This window comes from Humulus lupulus, chromosome 2 (assembly GCF_963169125.1).
Source record: "Humulus lupulus chromosome 2, drHumLupu1.1, whole genome shotgun sequence".
In the NCBI taxonomy this organism is placed as follows: Eukaryota; Viridiplantae; Streptophyta; class Magnoliopsida; order Rosales; family Cannabaceae; genus Humulus; species Humulus lupulus.
The window spans coordinates 15,289,594-15,305,692 of NC_084794.1; the positions used below are offsets into that span (position 1 = coordinate 15,289,594).

Consider the following 16,099-nt stretch of genomic DNA (forward strand, 5'->3'; position numbering starts at 1 on the left):
GGGCCAAAATGACCAAAACGCCCTTGCTTATTCCTTTGCTTCTCAAGGCCCACAAGGGAAAAACTGTCTTTTATCCCGATACTCACTAATCCTAAAATGTCACCACATTTTTTCCAGCTAATTCTAATATCTCTAATTAATCACCAAATATATTCCCATTACTCGATAAACTCTGGTAATGTACTAGATTACCAAAATACCTCTAGGCTCATCCCAAGCCGGGTATTCGGCCCTGTTGTGACTTTCCGCTAACTTGCTCACTAGGATCGCCTCATGCCGAATAACTCAAATATATCCACATAATAATATGGTCTCAATCATAAAACACATATATTTACAAATATACATTCAATGAGTCAAAATTACAAAAATACCATTCTAATAAGAAACGGACCCACATGCATATTTAATATACCTAAACATGCAAACATAGTCATATCATAATATAACTCACATAATTCACATAATCATGCATATAATCATAAACACGCACATAATATCTATTTATGCCCCCCGACACACTAATCAAGGCACTAAGCCTAATTAGCAAATTTGAGAAGTTACATGTTTTTTAATGGAACTTAGTCTCGAGATAACAAATATCTTATGAGTAACAATATACTATAAAATTTCCACCTATATGGACTTACGGGTGGTTTCGCCTCTCATGAGAATTGAGAGTTCATTCTCAAGAAAAGTCCATGGATTTGTGCACGTGACCATTAATGGTGCAAAAGCGAGCCATGAGGTTCTCAAGTGAACATAACAAAAGTGTGTGTATTATTACTGGTTTGTTATTCAGGAAAAGTGGTTCAATGATTCGACAACCAAAATTTCAACAAACATTGTGATAATTACACTAAGGTAAAATCAAAGTCAAAAGACATTTTACTTTATGCACTAATGCATTGGTTTCAATAGAGAGTTGAATTATTAATCAAGTGAGGGAATATTATATTATTCTATAATATAATGTTTGATTGATTAAATAAATGTTACAAACTATTTGTTACTAGAGAAATGTCATTTAATCAAGTGGGGAAATGTTACAAATAATATAATATTTTGATTAAATGAATTATGTGATAAATAATAGAGTGTGACAAATATTATTGTTAAATGTAATATATATTGTGGAGTTACAATTTGAGAAATTGTGATCATAATAAATTTTGTAACATATAGAGTGGAGTTACAATTCTTAAGAAATGATGATCATAAGTATTGTAACTCTCACAAATATTCACCAATTGATGTGTAAAAATTTGATTTTCATTAGCTATAATATTTTATAGTTGTTGTGTTCCCAAAGGAGTTTGGTAGAATTAGATAATCAAACGGTGGATGAGAACTCTATAAATTGAAATTATCTTGCTCACTTAGATGTAATGTGGAAATGTGAAAAAATACACTACATAGATTACAATACTATGATGAGTATGAGAGAAGACTTTATAAATCCTTAGAAGCATTTCTAGAGAGTATTCACAAAGTGTTCTTATAAAAAAAGAAATAGTTTTTAGGACAAAAATTTTGAATCTTGTTTAAGCAAAGAGATCTTCATCTTTTACCTCTCTATTCTTGTGTTGATTTTTATAAATTATGTAATCTCCTCTCTCATCTTTTTACTTCATTTATGTAATATTTTATATATATATTTTATGTAATATTATCCTTTTACTTCCTAATTTATGTAATATTATTTATTAATATTATATATATTTTGTGTGATTTTGATTGGAATCATCTGTACATATCATATGTACTGCCCTACAATGGCATGATGTGATGTTGACTACCATAGCAATAAGTCTAACCACGAGATGTTTAGTACAAGCAAATCAACAACCCAAATGCATTGAAATTCCCAAATATCAATCATTCATTTGTTCTGTTCCTTTTCTAACTATGCAAATTCCTTTGTAATCATAATTCCATCATTAAATTCGTGGAAATTGAATACAAATTTATTCCGCTGTGAACTTATTATTCCAAGCCTGCTTTTGAAAATACTTTACTAATCAATCATGAAAATTGCAATGAATTAACGCACCACTAATTTAATTATTATTTAATTATTTCCTCATTCTCACTCGCTCACTTTTTTTATTGACATTTGGTTTGTAAGTTTTATAATATTCTAATAATTCCCTAAAATTATCCATGCTATTTAATTATTTTATGAATTTATAAATTTAAATGATATTGATTAATGAAAATAATACATTATTTAACTGTTTTTTATTGGGAAATTTACAAAAATACACTAAAAGTTAAAAAAAATCTGAAAAATACGGTACCTTACAAAAATACGGAATTTTTGGATAAAAACATGGAATGACAAAATTGTAAATACGGAGTGGCAAAATCATAAATAAAAGCTGTAAAATACAATTTCTTGTGATCAACGTTTACAAACTAGTAAATATATGTTACGAACTTGTAAATATCTGTTACGTGTTTGTAAATAATATTTTCAAAATCACTTATAGAATTGTAGATTTTTTTTTTTTTTTGTAGATAAAACTTACAAACAAATTTGTAACTAAATTTTTTATTTTTGTAACAATAATTTACAAATCTAGTTTTACAACTAAGAAAGATATTTTTGTAACTAATATTTACGAAAATATTTTATAGTTAAGAAATCATAAAGAAAATATACATAAAATTATTATACTTTTTCATATTGTTACAATATTGTACCAAAAAATTACATGAAACATCATATTTATGCTATACAACTTAAAAATATAAATTTAAGATATTCATTATTTATAAAACACTTTATTGAATATAGTGGTGAAATACAACATTTTTCTTTAAACAAGTTTTACATTTTTGTAACAACAATTTACAAAACTAATTTCACAACTAAAAAGTTTATTTTTGTAACTCACATTTACATAAATATTTATAAATTAATTTAACATGATTATTACAAAGATTTACAAAATTAATTTTTTAACTTTAAATATATTTTTGTAACAAAACTTGAAACTTGGATTAGATTATGATTTTGGTTTAACATGGAGTGTTGAGACTTGACTAGCTATGATTTAAAAAAATATATATAATATTTTTATAAAGAATAATAATATTGTGATTATCTTTAACTATATATTGTAACATATAGTTATTAATGTTAATTTTAATTAACAGTATATTTGTAATTTGTATAAATATTTATTTATTTTTTGAGTAATTTTATAAATATTAATAAATATATTTATTTTAAATAAAATAAATTACTTTATTTTATTTTATTTTATTGAAGGTAGTAAGTATAATTATTATTACTTTTATTATTATATTATTTGATATGCCTAATTCTTATTAAAAATTGAAATAAAAAAGTAAAACAAAGGGTTAATATATATATATATACACACGGGTGATAGGTAATAGGTAGTAAATGCCGTATTTTTGTAATTTGTTAACATTACCGTATAAAACGAAATTTTTTTTAGATTACGGTAGAAGATGTAAAATAATAAAATTTAAATCAATCAAATATTAATAACGGATTGTTTAGCAAAATGACATTCTTTTTTATATTTATTTTACATAATAATATTATTTTGATAATTTTTTTGTAAATGACATTTCAAATACTTTTACACTTTATCGAGAATTCCAAGCATTATGTTGAAAATTACCAACATGTTATCTTAATTCCAAACAAAAACCAAATTGATAACAATTTAAAAAAATGTCATTTCATAAAGTGACAAAATAAAAGGGTTTATTTTTACCTATTACTTAATTAATTGAATAATATATAATAAAGATATATTTGTAAATGTAATAATTTTCTATTTTGTTTAAATTAAAAACTAAATATCCCCTAAAAACATTTAAACTCAATACTACAATAATTGGTAGGAGGCAATGTCCAGTGATCTAAATGCTAGAAGACAACTTTTTACTCCTTCCTCTAGGAATAGAACATAAGAGAAGTCACAAATAGAATTGCTTTCCTTTTTCACTAAAAACATGATTGGTTTTCATCTAAAATGGCACCCCAAAATTAAAAAAAAAATAAAACGTACTTGTTTAGATTAAATAAGACCAAACTAATATTAAAAGCAGTAAACAACATCACTACATTTTACCCGAAAAACAAAAACATGTCGTTTGCAACAGGAACGACATCAAATTTTATGATGTCTCTTTTATTATTAAAAAAAAAATCTTTTTCACTGGACCCCAATTTTCATACGATTCTTCTTTCTCACTTTATGTCAATATTTTATTTTTATTGTTTTAATGATGTAGATTAAAATATACTAATTCCCATTTAATTAAAGAAAATAATTATTTACTTGTTATGAAGGCACTGTGAGCCGTGAGAGGTATATGCAGACAGCGCAGGGCCTAAGAGCTCTGCGAGTCCCAATTGGTGGGTGCTCAAGAAGAGAGGAGCTGGACGAAGAGCCCCTAAACCCAAAAACCCAAGAAAGGTAATGACGTACCCAAGATCTTCTTCTTCTTCTTCTTCTTATTCTTCCTCTGCAGTTGCTTAAATATACCGTAACCCACCTCTATCTCTCGTCGTTTTACTTGGTGTTGGATTTTATCATTCGTTCATGACCATTCCAGGTTCTGATCCAATTTGGGTCTTCTTTTTATTCGTGAATTATCTTCCAATTTTTATGGTTTATTTTTTGAATAATTTGGGACTTTTTTTTTTGTATTTTTGTCTCCTTATTGAATCTTTCAATTCTGCATCTGAAATGGGTCTTAGGGTCTAAGTTGTTTCGCTAATGGGTTTTTGTCAAAATTAATGAACTCGCATAGCTGTTGTGTTATACGGAGACCAAACTACGCCATTTATTATGTTTAACCTTCACGTGAAGAAACACTTTGTTATGTTCTATTTTTGGATTATGTTAAAAATTTGATCTTCTGAGGAATACGTAACGTAGCTTTATGTGTTTTGTTGCGCAGTTGCTTGTTAATGAGCTTGGGAGGGAGATTGAATAGATAACTTTCGATGCAGATCTGTTGTCATTGGTTTGCTTTTTCAAAACAAGGAAATGGTTATGCAACATAATCAGAGATAAACCTTGGCCAACCGTGTTTTGGATTGTCTGCGAAATCAAAACAGTTTCTTTTAGCGAAGGCGTTACCAGCTTACTGATATCAGGGCTGGTGTCCATTCAGTTAAGTTGGTACCGTCTTTGCACCATGCCATATTATATCCAGAGACTCTTTAACACTTGCAAAGCTTCGTTTTCCCCGAATGGCCCTGCTTCGGAAGAAAGCCTTGAAAAAGTTCGTGCAATGCTAGGTACGCATACATGATCCCTTACAATGATTCATAAGTAATCTTAATTCAACTTACTGCCTGCCTGCCTGCCTGTCCATTTTGTTTTGTTTGTTAATGGTTCTGTATTATACCTTTGTATTAATATTTTCTTGTTTAAGTAGAGTGTTTGGCTAAGGACATGATTTCAAGAGAGAATTGTAAAAATCTTTTGAGGGTGAAATACGGATTTTGTCGAAATCCAAGAGCACTATGGACATCTTCTTTTTACCCAAAGTATGGATTTCCTACATGATGTTGTGGTCCAGTTAAATAATCAATAGCTTGTTTAATGAATAAAAAGAATTCGAGTTTAGTTAATTTGTGCAATTAAGTACCAATGGAAATCTATGAGAAACAATTTTTTGTTGATCATTGATGAACCTATAAAGCTTGAGTGTTTTGGATAAAACTGAATGAAGATTCATTGAATGGAACCTACAAAGCTTGAAACTTTTGCAGGTTTGGAAACTTAAAAGGATTCAAACCAGGAAGAAAATCATACACTGCTGAAATATTGTTTTCTTTTATTAATCGTATCTTTGAAGTATACATTACACATGTATATATATAGATACTTAAAATACATAAACAGAATAAATAACTACTGCCTATATTCTAGGAACAAAATTCTCTAACTAAAGCTGACTGTTTTATTCATTTGAATAATTCAACAAAACTTGATTATACTCTCTATCTTTCACATGAATTTCATTGAGTCAGCACACTAAAATTTAAAAAAGAAACATTGAAGCTTTATAGGTTCATCGATGACTGAATGAAGATTGAACCACCTGAAACTGTCTCATAAGTGTCTATTATTTTCTACAACTGTTATTAGTTTTTTTTTGTTTACTTTCGGTGAAACCCTGTGTTTAGGCTGAAATGAATTTTTTTAATTTTTATTTAAAAAAAAATACATTATGGGGACTTGCACTCAGTACTACTCACACACATTCACCCACCCGACCGCTTGAGCTAGCCTCAAGTGGCATATTGAAATAAACTATTAAGCTTTTCGTTTGGGTTCACTGTGCAATTTATGTGAAAATGTCTAGGCATTATATAAGTGTCTTTAGAATTTCTCAATATTTACGAAGCTTCCGATCTGCTCACTTGGTTGACAATTTAGAGGTGGATGCACACTCCCATTCTGATATGGGGTATCATTCTAAGACTTATAGATGGTGATTCATCAAATATGTTTACTAAAGCCTTGACAAGAAACACAGCCTTGTCAAATCACTGTAGATAAATACAGAAGTACCCTTTGAAAATAAAAAATAAAAACTAAAAAATCTTTTTTCATCTATGCCTACTGATATTTGTATAATCTTTTCAACATGCTAATGCTGATATAACTCATTTCTTAACTTATATGATAAAGGAGACACAAATCCTGATATTCGTTGACTAGATTCTTGTTTTACAATGAGTAAGTCATGAAAGCCTCCTGCTTTTTGTATAAAAGCAATTACATTTCAAATGTGTAGAATAATCTGATGGAGTATTGAGTATCCATCTACTGAAATAGTCACATCTCAGATATAAAATATCCAATATATATGAAATCTTTGGGGGCATCAGATGCATTTCAGTGTGTATACACTAAACATTAAAAAAGAAACAAAGAACAATTAGTAATTTGTGTGAAGATATGTTGGAAATATGTAACGTTTGAATAGAATGAAAAGTGGCCGAATTTAAAATGCTTGTGGCTAGGATTTCAATGTATGTTTGTTGACAATATTAAGTAGAGTAGCTCACTCTGCACATTTTGAACCAGTAATATAATATTTTATTGTTTGTACATGCTATTAGGTCAGCTCCATAAACAATGGTTTATACTTCGGGTAGAAAATGATCTACTTTATGATAAGCTTTCTTGAGAAATCAGTGCTGTATGTTGTGTATTTGTCCACACGTCAAATGATTTTGTTTTTGGTTTCTTAACTACTGTAAAACTATGTCTACTTGATAGACAAGGCTTCTACACATCCTGCTTTGACATTTCTACTTATCTAGAATTCTAGGCTACAAGTATTTATGGCTCATAAAATGTCTAATATTTTTCCATTGTTATATGCTTTTCATGGTGTTTTTACTCTTTTACTAGTTTTCCCTGTTTTAATGATGCATGTCATTTTTTTTCAGAAAAAATGAAGCCTTCTGATGTAGGCCTAGAACAGGAGGCACAACTGGTACGTAATTGGCCAGGTACTTTGCCTGAACGCAATGGCCGCCATCAATCACTGCCACCAATCAAATACTTGCATTTGCATGAGGATGACAGCTTCTCTGTAAGCATTAATTTTAAGTAATCAATTGTGACTTTCAACTAAAAAAAAGGAGCCATTGATTGTTGGTTACAAATATATTGGTGTTTTCTTTCTAAGCAATCCAGGAAAAATGTTATGTCAGGGTTATGATACTACTAGAAATATCCAACTTATATAGTTCAAACAGAATTAAAGATGATCATGTCATAAAGTTTTGCTGAAATTTATCAATGTTTCTGATATTTCCACAGATAGGAATTTTCTGCATGCCACCTTCATCGATCATACCTCTCCATAATCATCCTGGAATGACTGTGTTGAGCAAGCTTATTTATGGTTCATTATATGTTAATTCCTATGACTGGCTCGATTTACCGAGACCAGATGACCCTTTTGAAGGTGCGTTTTCCCTTCCCCGTGTATTTTCATCTTTAGATTCATGCACTTTCTACAAGAAGAAATTTTTTTTGGGCTAGTAGACATTAAATGGCATGGATCAGATGGTTCATATGTATGTATACACACCCATACCCAGGCACCTCTTTGTAAGCTTGAAGAACAGTATATGGCTTCTCGTTATGCTTAAAAGTGGTAGATTGGTAGCACCACCCACCCCCCTGCCCGCCTCCTTCTCTTCCTCTCTCTTTTTGGGGAGGGGGGATTATTTGGTCTTCAAAAAGCTAGGGTAAGATAATAAAAATGTACATTACAGTAGTAAACAAAATGGTTTTTTGTACTTAATAGTTGATTTCTCCTCTGTATGATATTATTTTCTCATTTTGGTGGTTTAAGACATTCCGCATTCACTCATGGAAATAAAAATGTAAGCATGAAGTTGAAACAGTACATGGCGCCTGGTAGCCCCCACTTCCCCTCTTTTCAGGAAGATGTTGACAATGAACCTTCCAGTACTTTAAAAACTGTTTCATTAATACCTCATTAATATGTTATTATTCTCATCTGAGATAGGATGGTTTATGCGTCTTGATGATACAGTCGGAATAGGGGGATCTGGGTGCAGTGGAATTTTAGATTTTTTAAGGCATTCTTTTTTTATTTCCATGAGTGAATGCGGGCTTCCTCAGATTGCATTCTCTCCTTTGGTCCAGTAGTACATTGGTTGGTCTTTTTTTAAGTCTGATTTATGGCAGTCTTATATGCTGCGACCAAGGATTTGAGAACTCGTGACTTACAGTTTGTATCATTGTAAATAACTTGGATCTTCACAGTTAATCAGTTTAGGTTTTGATAACTTGAAATAATCAATACCTAAGGATTCTAAAAGTTATGGTCACTTGAGGCTAGCTCAAGTTGTTGGATAGGTAAATTAAATGTGTGTGAGTGGTCCAGGATTATTTTTTTTAAAAAAAAAAGAGGAAAAAAGAAGATTATGAAAGTTATGTGCATCACTTGGTCCCAGGATTATTGCTTGAAAGCATAAAAAAAAATCCAAGACATTAGAAAGAAAGAAGCTAACTGACCATCTATGGTCTTTATACACCGTTTTCAAACAAAATTTCAGGTCGTCTTTGTCATTTCCATTTAGTTGATAATTCCCACTGGCACAAAGCCCACCTTGAAATCTGTACCATGCCTGAAATGTGGACAACTAAAATCCTTGTATAAAAAAATGAATAATATTCTTTTTTTTTTTTTTTAAAAAAGAATCTCAGTTATTGTAATAGTTTGTCCGCTGGATTGCCAAGTTTGAAATGCATATGATCACAACAGTTTAGTTTAATGGTGCTCTGCTGTGAGGCAGTGTAGTAGCTGTATAATGGTGAAGTTGAACAATACTAAATCACTGTCCAGCTGTGCCCATTTTTTGTCTGTATATGGCTGAGCATTGTAGAGTAGACACTCTTATAAGTGGGTAAAGGATAAAGTGGATGGGAATCACAAAGAACAAAATATAAAAAATAAACTGAACGATTTTATGAGCCTTCCAACCTACAAAAGACATAAACAAAGAGATTGCAAATGTAGCCCTTGACAGGGTTAAACCAAATAATAAATAGTCAGCTCATTGCCTTGGTTTTTTTTTTCTTTCTTTCTTCATCTTCTTGGATTCTAAATGTTGATGCTGTTTCCAGTAAGGTAATTGGTTTGCATCTATAATTGGTAAAAGGAACAAATGTAGTCTTACTCTCTTTATCTGTTTCTCGATTTCCATTTCCATTTCCATTTTTTCTGCTCACTTGACTGGAATTCATCTACAAGTTGTACTTAATTACGTGCAGCTAGACCAGCAAAGCTTGTTAGAGATACTGAAATGATAGCACCCTGTCCAGCAACAATACTTTATCCAACAAGTGGAGGCAACATCCATTGTTTCAGAGCGATGACCCCCTGTGCCATATTTGACATCTTATCACCGCCATACTCTTCAGAAAATGGACGACATTGCACTTATTTCCGAACATCTCCAAGAAAAGATTTGCCTGGTAATAAAAGCTTTATTTTTGTTACTGAGTAGTGCAGTCAGTTTCTATTTTCCGAAACCTTGTTAGAAGTACGAATGCTTTAACTTTGAAAGATTAATTCAATTATAATTCATTGAGTCTATTCTTTATTGGAACGAAGGTAGTCTTGAGTTGGATGGAGTTACAATCCCTGAAGTGACATGGTTAGAGGAACATCAACCTCCCGACGACTTTGTGATTCGGAGAGGGCTGTACAAGGGTCCTGTTATTAGAACTTAGAATTTCTTATTTTGATGTTCTTTACATTTTAGTCAAATTTGCTTTTACTTGATAGGAAACATTGAGGGGAACTATGGTATATGAGTGGTTGAAATGACCATGGCAATAATATTTTTGGCTATGTAAGTTGGGCATTTGGTTTTGTACATAATAAAACAGCCGCACACTCATTGATTTACTTACTGACCTCACATGAAGCTTGTAGAGTAGTCTCTGAAAGTTGGGAAACACTTGTTGCTGAAGGACTATTCATCTCAGAATCGGCTTGTTTAATGCAATAATGATATTAGCTTAATTTAGCCTATTCTTCTTGCTCCCCCAAATATCTTTGATTGACAAAATCAAGTATTTGTGCATTTCTAAGCTAGTTTTGTTCTATCAAGTTTGGCTTTGCAGCCACTCTAGCATTTTTCATATGCTTAATGAAATAATCAAGATCTTATGTCCAAATATTCAAGCATAAAAATTTCAAGGATAGACATGAATTGATCTCGTTTGGTCTTTAAACATATGTTTCTGCCTGTTCAAATCTTATGCGCTAAATTTCATATATTCTTGATATCAATAATACTATTCTCCTTAACTTTATGCAATTTTTTTAATACATCCTATTTATAGCTCTGATTTTGTTTGGACTTCTAGCTATTGAAGTTGTTCCTTCCTTTAACTAGCACTAGATTTACTCTTTGAATAAGATTAACGAAAGTACGTTCATTTGGAATAAGTTAGTTTATTCAAGGGAATCAAGCTAGAGGTAGTTTTGAGCTTGAATAATTTTAAATGAGATTTTTATCTTAAAATATAATTTTTTTATTCGAATTACTCACTTTCACTTGGTCAAACACAAACTAATAGTAATTCGTGGGAGGAATTACAGTTTTTACTTGAGATTACTTCTGCAACTCTTTTCTTCTTATTATTCTTGACAATAAATAGTTATTTAAAAAAATAAATAGTGCAGAATAGAGAAATAGGGTATATCCATCCACAAAATTCATTTTGGTAATGTTTCAACAATAAAATGGTAGAATTTTAGTACTATATATATATTTTCATTTCAATCACAATCACAGCACCACCAAAAATTACACAAAACAATATTTACAAAGTTATTATATTATTTCAATAAATCATAATTATTATTATATATATATTTTGAAAAAATATTAATAATAGAAGTGAAAAAGAAAAAAAAAATTGTAGTTACTAGTGTCCCGCTAAGAACATCAACAACTTTTGTGTTGCCAAAAGTACATAAATCATATTAAAATATTATTAATTTTTTAAAAACAGAATAGACAACGTTGCTTTACAGTGATTATTTCTCTAGCCACAACAAATAAAAATCTTACTTGGTAATACCATGTTGGTATTTTATCTGACAAATATAGTCAAACTACTATTGTGGCTACCGGCGTTGTAGATACTCTAATACGATGGACAATATAGCCGATCATCAAAATGAGTGAGGAGTTGTCATTCGGTTGGAATAGTATATAATGTGAAATTGGCACTATTTTTACCTTTTGCAGTGTGATTGGACTTGGTGTTAGGCTTCTCCAACTCAACGAGAGATATAATTTTTGTGTTAAATTTACACAAAATCCATTCCATAACAACACTGTATATATTTGTTGAAGTCTACCATATCCCATCAAATTTGGTGGAAACTGTAGATTACGGCAAATTGTCTTTTTTATTTTATAATAATGATAAATCACTTTAAATATATATATTTTATTATAATAATAATAATAATAATAAAGAGAATATTTTATTTTATAAAAAGATACTCTTTTGTGATATTTTTAGTGTCGAGGATGTAATGAGAAAATAGTATATATAAAATCAAATTGAAGTTGTGTGTTATGGGTTGGAGTTAAGAGTGTAAAAAAGACTCCAGAGAGAGAGAGAGAGAGAATAGACATGTGATTGTTCTGATCACATAATATAATCATAGTAACACTGTGCCTGTGAATGTGTGTCTCGAAGGCAGTCAGATCTCATAGGGTGCCTATGTTCGCGGCGACTCTTTTCCCAACGCATCATAGTGAGTGAGTGAGTGAGTGATTGAACATCTTACCTATAGATTCTTTTTCTCAATATATATTACATCAATTAAATCTCCAACTTAGTGCCTTTTTATAGCAATCGTACTCAAAATTAATAAATGTGACTGACAAATTTAAATTTCTATTAATTATTTGAGTATATATTTTGAATATATATATATTATTCATTGTAATAATATTTATATTCCTTTCATTTTTATAGTCCATGTCTTTCTAATACCATACGTGTGTGTATACATTTATTAATGGAAAAATTACATCCACGGTAATTAAAAAAATATTTGATTTATACGGTAATATAATCTAATTACAAATATTGTAATAAGAGAGGTAACATTGTTTTTTTTAAAACAATTGCACTCAATTTTGATAAATATAATTGATTAATTTAAATTGTCATGTTATATGACATATTTTAAGTACACATATTACTCATTGTAATAATATTTATATTCTCTTCATTTCTATAATACATGTCTTACCAATACTATACATGTGTGTATACATTTATTAATTTCCATTATACTGTAAATTTTATAAACTTTTCATATTATCCACCATCAATTCTTTTACATTAATATAATTGCTATATTTAGTTGGAGAGAATAAAAATGAAAATGAGAAAATGAATTAAGAATAAAATGGAATAAAAATTAATATGAATAAAAAAATTGATAAAAAAATAGTCATTCTACTAAAGTTGTGTGAAAATTATTTTATTATAATGACATTCTAATATTTTAAAATGTAACTAAATAAAAAAATTAAGAAAAAAATAGATTCATTTTCATTATATTCCATTACCCAAAACCAAACATCACCTAATATAATAATAAGAAATCATTTTTATTAAGTGTTGTGATGAATGCAGTTGTATAATGTAGTTTTTGTTTTGAATTAGAAAAACAGGGACAGTTAAGCAAAAACATGTTAATTACATTAATCTATTGAAAAATTTAACAATAATTAAGAACTTGGGAGTTTATTGTTTGTAAATTCAATAATTAATTTGAATATATATAAATAAAAAATTAAAACTAAATTTCCTAATAGCCAAAAAAATGTAGGGCGTAAACTAATAATAATTCCATGCATATATAGAACAGGTGATCACAAACTTCGATTAGTGTTATATATAAATAGTAGATTTTGTCCTTAATGAATCATAACATTAAAAGAGAATTAGGGAATATGAACTTACGTAATGTGAACACTTTTATTATTTATTTTTGTTGTTAATAAACAAATTAATTGAATGGAGCGACACATACCAACTTTTGTAGAACTAGCTTAATATATAGTATTACTATATTATTTATTTTAAAACGGTGTTTTATCACATTATTTATATCTATTTTATGTTTTAATAGATTACTTTTTAGATTTTATATTTTGTAAAATAGTTTAAATATTTTTAAATATAATTTTGATCAAAGTTTTTTTTTATTAAAATCATAAATAATTCACCAAATTTACAACTCATAACAAAAACACAATTATTATGCCTAATAACTATGGTATTATATTCAATTTATTGTTCATCAAAATCAAATTTAAGAGTCTATTTAAACAATTTTACAAAACACAAATGTCAAAACATAAAATCCAAACAAATAATATAACAAAATTATACTATATAAAAAAATATACACCCTATTATATATATGCACATAACCCGGTCAAGAATTGCATTTGACGGGTCAGAGGAAGCAAGTTGTCCTATATATATAATATGAATTCTCTCTTCATTTTTTTTTTTTTTTTTTGATCAATCTTCTAACACTATTTATTAATTAGCTAAGATCGAAATCCAACAATACTATACACTAAAATTCCTCATTTTCTTAACTGCACGAGACCAATTAATTTTCTTCTCTCCAAAAACTTACTTTAATTTAATCCTTCGAATATTTGTCTTACTATATTCATGAAAAATAATTAGAATCTCTCTCTCTCTATCTCTCTGTATAATTTAATTACAGCTAGCTAGCTATAGGTATTTTCATTATAAAAAATGTTTGCAGCTAAATATGTGCACATATTTCTAGTCAAATTTGGTTGTCTTTTAGCCCAACCTAATCCTTGAGATGATGCTTATTTGAGACTTTTTTTCATATTAAAAAAAAACTGTCTTATGTCATGACAAAAATATTTAAATTCTTTCAAAGATGCCTTGGAAAGTAAATTCTTGTTCATTTAGGAAAAAAACATGGAGAGCACAGACAAACAAAATAATCCAGGGAATATTTAATGGATCTGAATTAACATATAAATAACCTAAAATATAATGTAATAATATCTTTCTTATATATTCCCTATGCTAGATCGATCGAGCAAGCAATGTATTTATTTATGTATTGTTTGTGTTTTTTTCTCTTTGTGCTTATCTCTTCCACCATTCACTCTTTTTTCTGGTCTTCTAAAAGTCTTACCTAAGTTTTTATAACCTTATATGGCTGCTATTATTCATCAAAGTCGTGATTCCCATTTATATAAATATACGTATATGTATATATATTTATAGTAATTCAAAGAATAAAAAGAATTATCGTCACGTACTTAACATTATTAGTAATCATATATATACTCATATTTCTCTAATATCTAATATTTTGTAGCTTAAGGTCAAATTCTTATTCTTAAAAGAATATATAAATGAAATAATTATTTAAAATTAATCAGTTAATTATGTTTCTGATAGTATACAATGAATGCTATGGATAATAAACATTTTTCTTAATTATATATATATGATCGAAGTCTCTGAATTATATATATTATATGTACTATTGTTTCTTTGAATCGTGTAATAATATAATTAATCTGAATTTGTGTGCGCCAGTTCAATTATTATTCCAAGTTGTTATATAAGCTCATCCAACCAATCGTATAATTTTCAAATAAATATTGTATTTTGTATAAATATATATAAATAGAAAAAGAAACCTTATATTTTTAAAAAATGGAAAATATGTTTTGAGCTAATTAAACAGGAGAGGGATTCGATTCGATATGTTTTTTAGAATGAATATATATATATATACATTATTAATTTTATTTTTTTTTAAAAAATAGTTACCTTTGCTTTGTTAGGCTTATGGGTCTTAGAAATAAATGTATAACTTCTACTTTCAACATGTGACTGAGCGAATTTAATTTAGTACACAGTTATACATGATGCATATATATATGTTTATGTCTATAATCTATTAATCTAAATAAACCACATTCATTTTTTTTAAAACAAATTAGCATTACATATGTGCAACTTAAATATATTTATTTATATAAAATATTTATACACTATATATGGGGATCATAAAAAGCCGACGTCCTTCTATTCTATATATAATATATTATTAGTTAATTAGTTGCATGCGTTATTACTACTTTAGTTTGCATTAGTTAATAATAATAATCAATCTTTAATTATAGCTCTTCAATTTTTGAGACTTGTTTCGTTTTATTAATCTCTCGGTCTTACCAATTAAAAACACCTAATCAAATGTATGTGCATACTTAATTAGTTGTTGTAAATTATAAATGACTCTACATCGTAATTAGTTTGTTAATTAACTAATGAGTTATCACTTCTTTTTTGAAAGGGAGTTATCAATTCTTTGGTAAATAATTGATAAAAAACATCAAAATCTGGATAAATAATTTGAAATTCTCTACCTATATATGTATTGATTTTCCTACTTTCATTTTCAATATATACTACGTGACTTTGGGAAG

General features: G+C 28.6%; 1 protein-coding gene across 1 annotated transcript; it reads left to right on the forward strand.

Moving 5' to 3' along the window:
• Window positions 1-4,311: 4,311 nt before the first annotated feature.
• On the forward strand, window positions 4,312-10,593 carry LOC133817369 (plant cysteine oxidase 5-like). Its single transcript, XM_062249867.1, has 6 exons — window positions 4,312-4,463; window positions 4,951-5,293; window positions 7,463-7,608; window positions 7,839-7,986; window positions 9,828-10,031; window positions 10,171-10,593. Exons 2-6 carry the CDS (start codon window positions 5,191-5,193, stop codon window positions 10,287-10,289), a joined length of 720 nt encoding a protein of 239 aa, XP_062105851.1. The 5' UTR covers window positions 4,312-4,463; window positions 4,951-5,190; the 3' UTR covers window positions 10,290-10,593.
• Window positions 10,594-16,099: the final 5,506 nt, after the last annotated feature.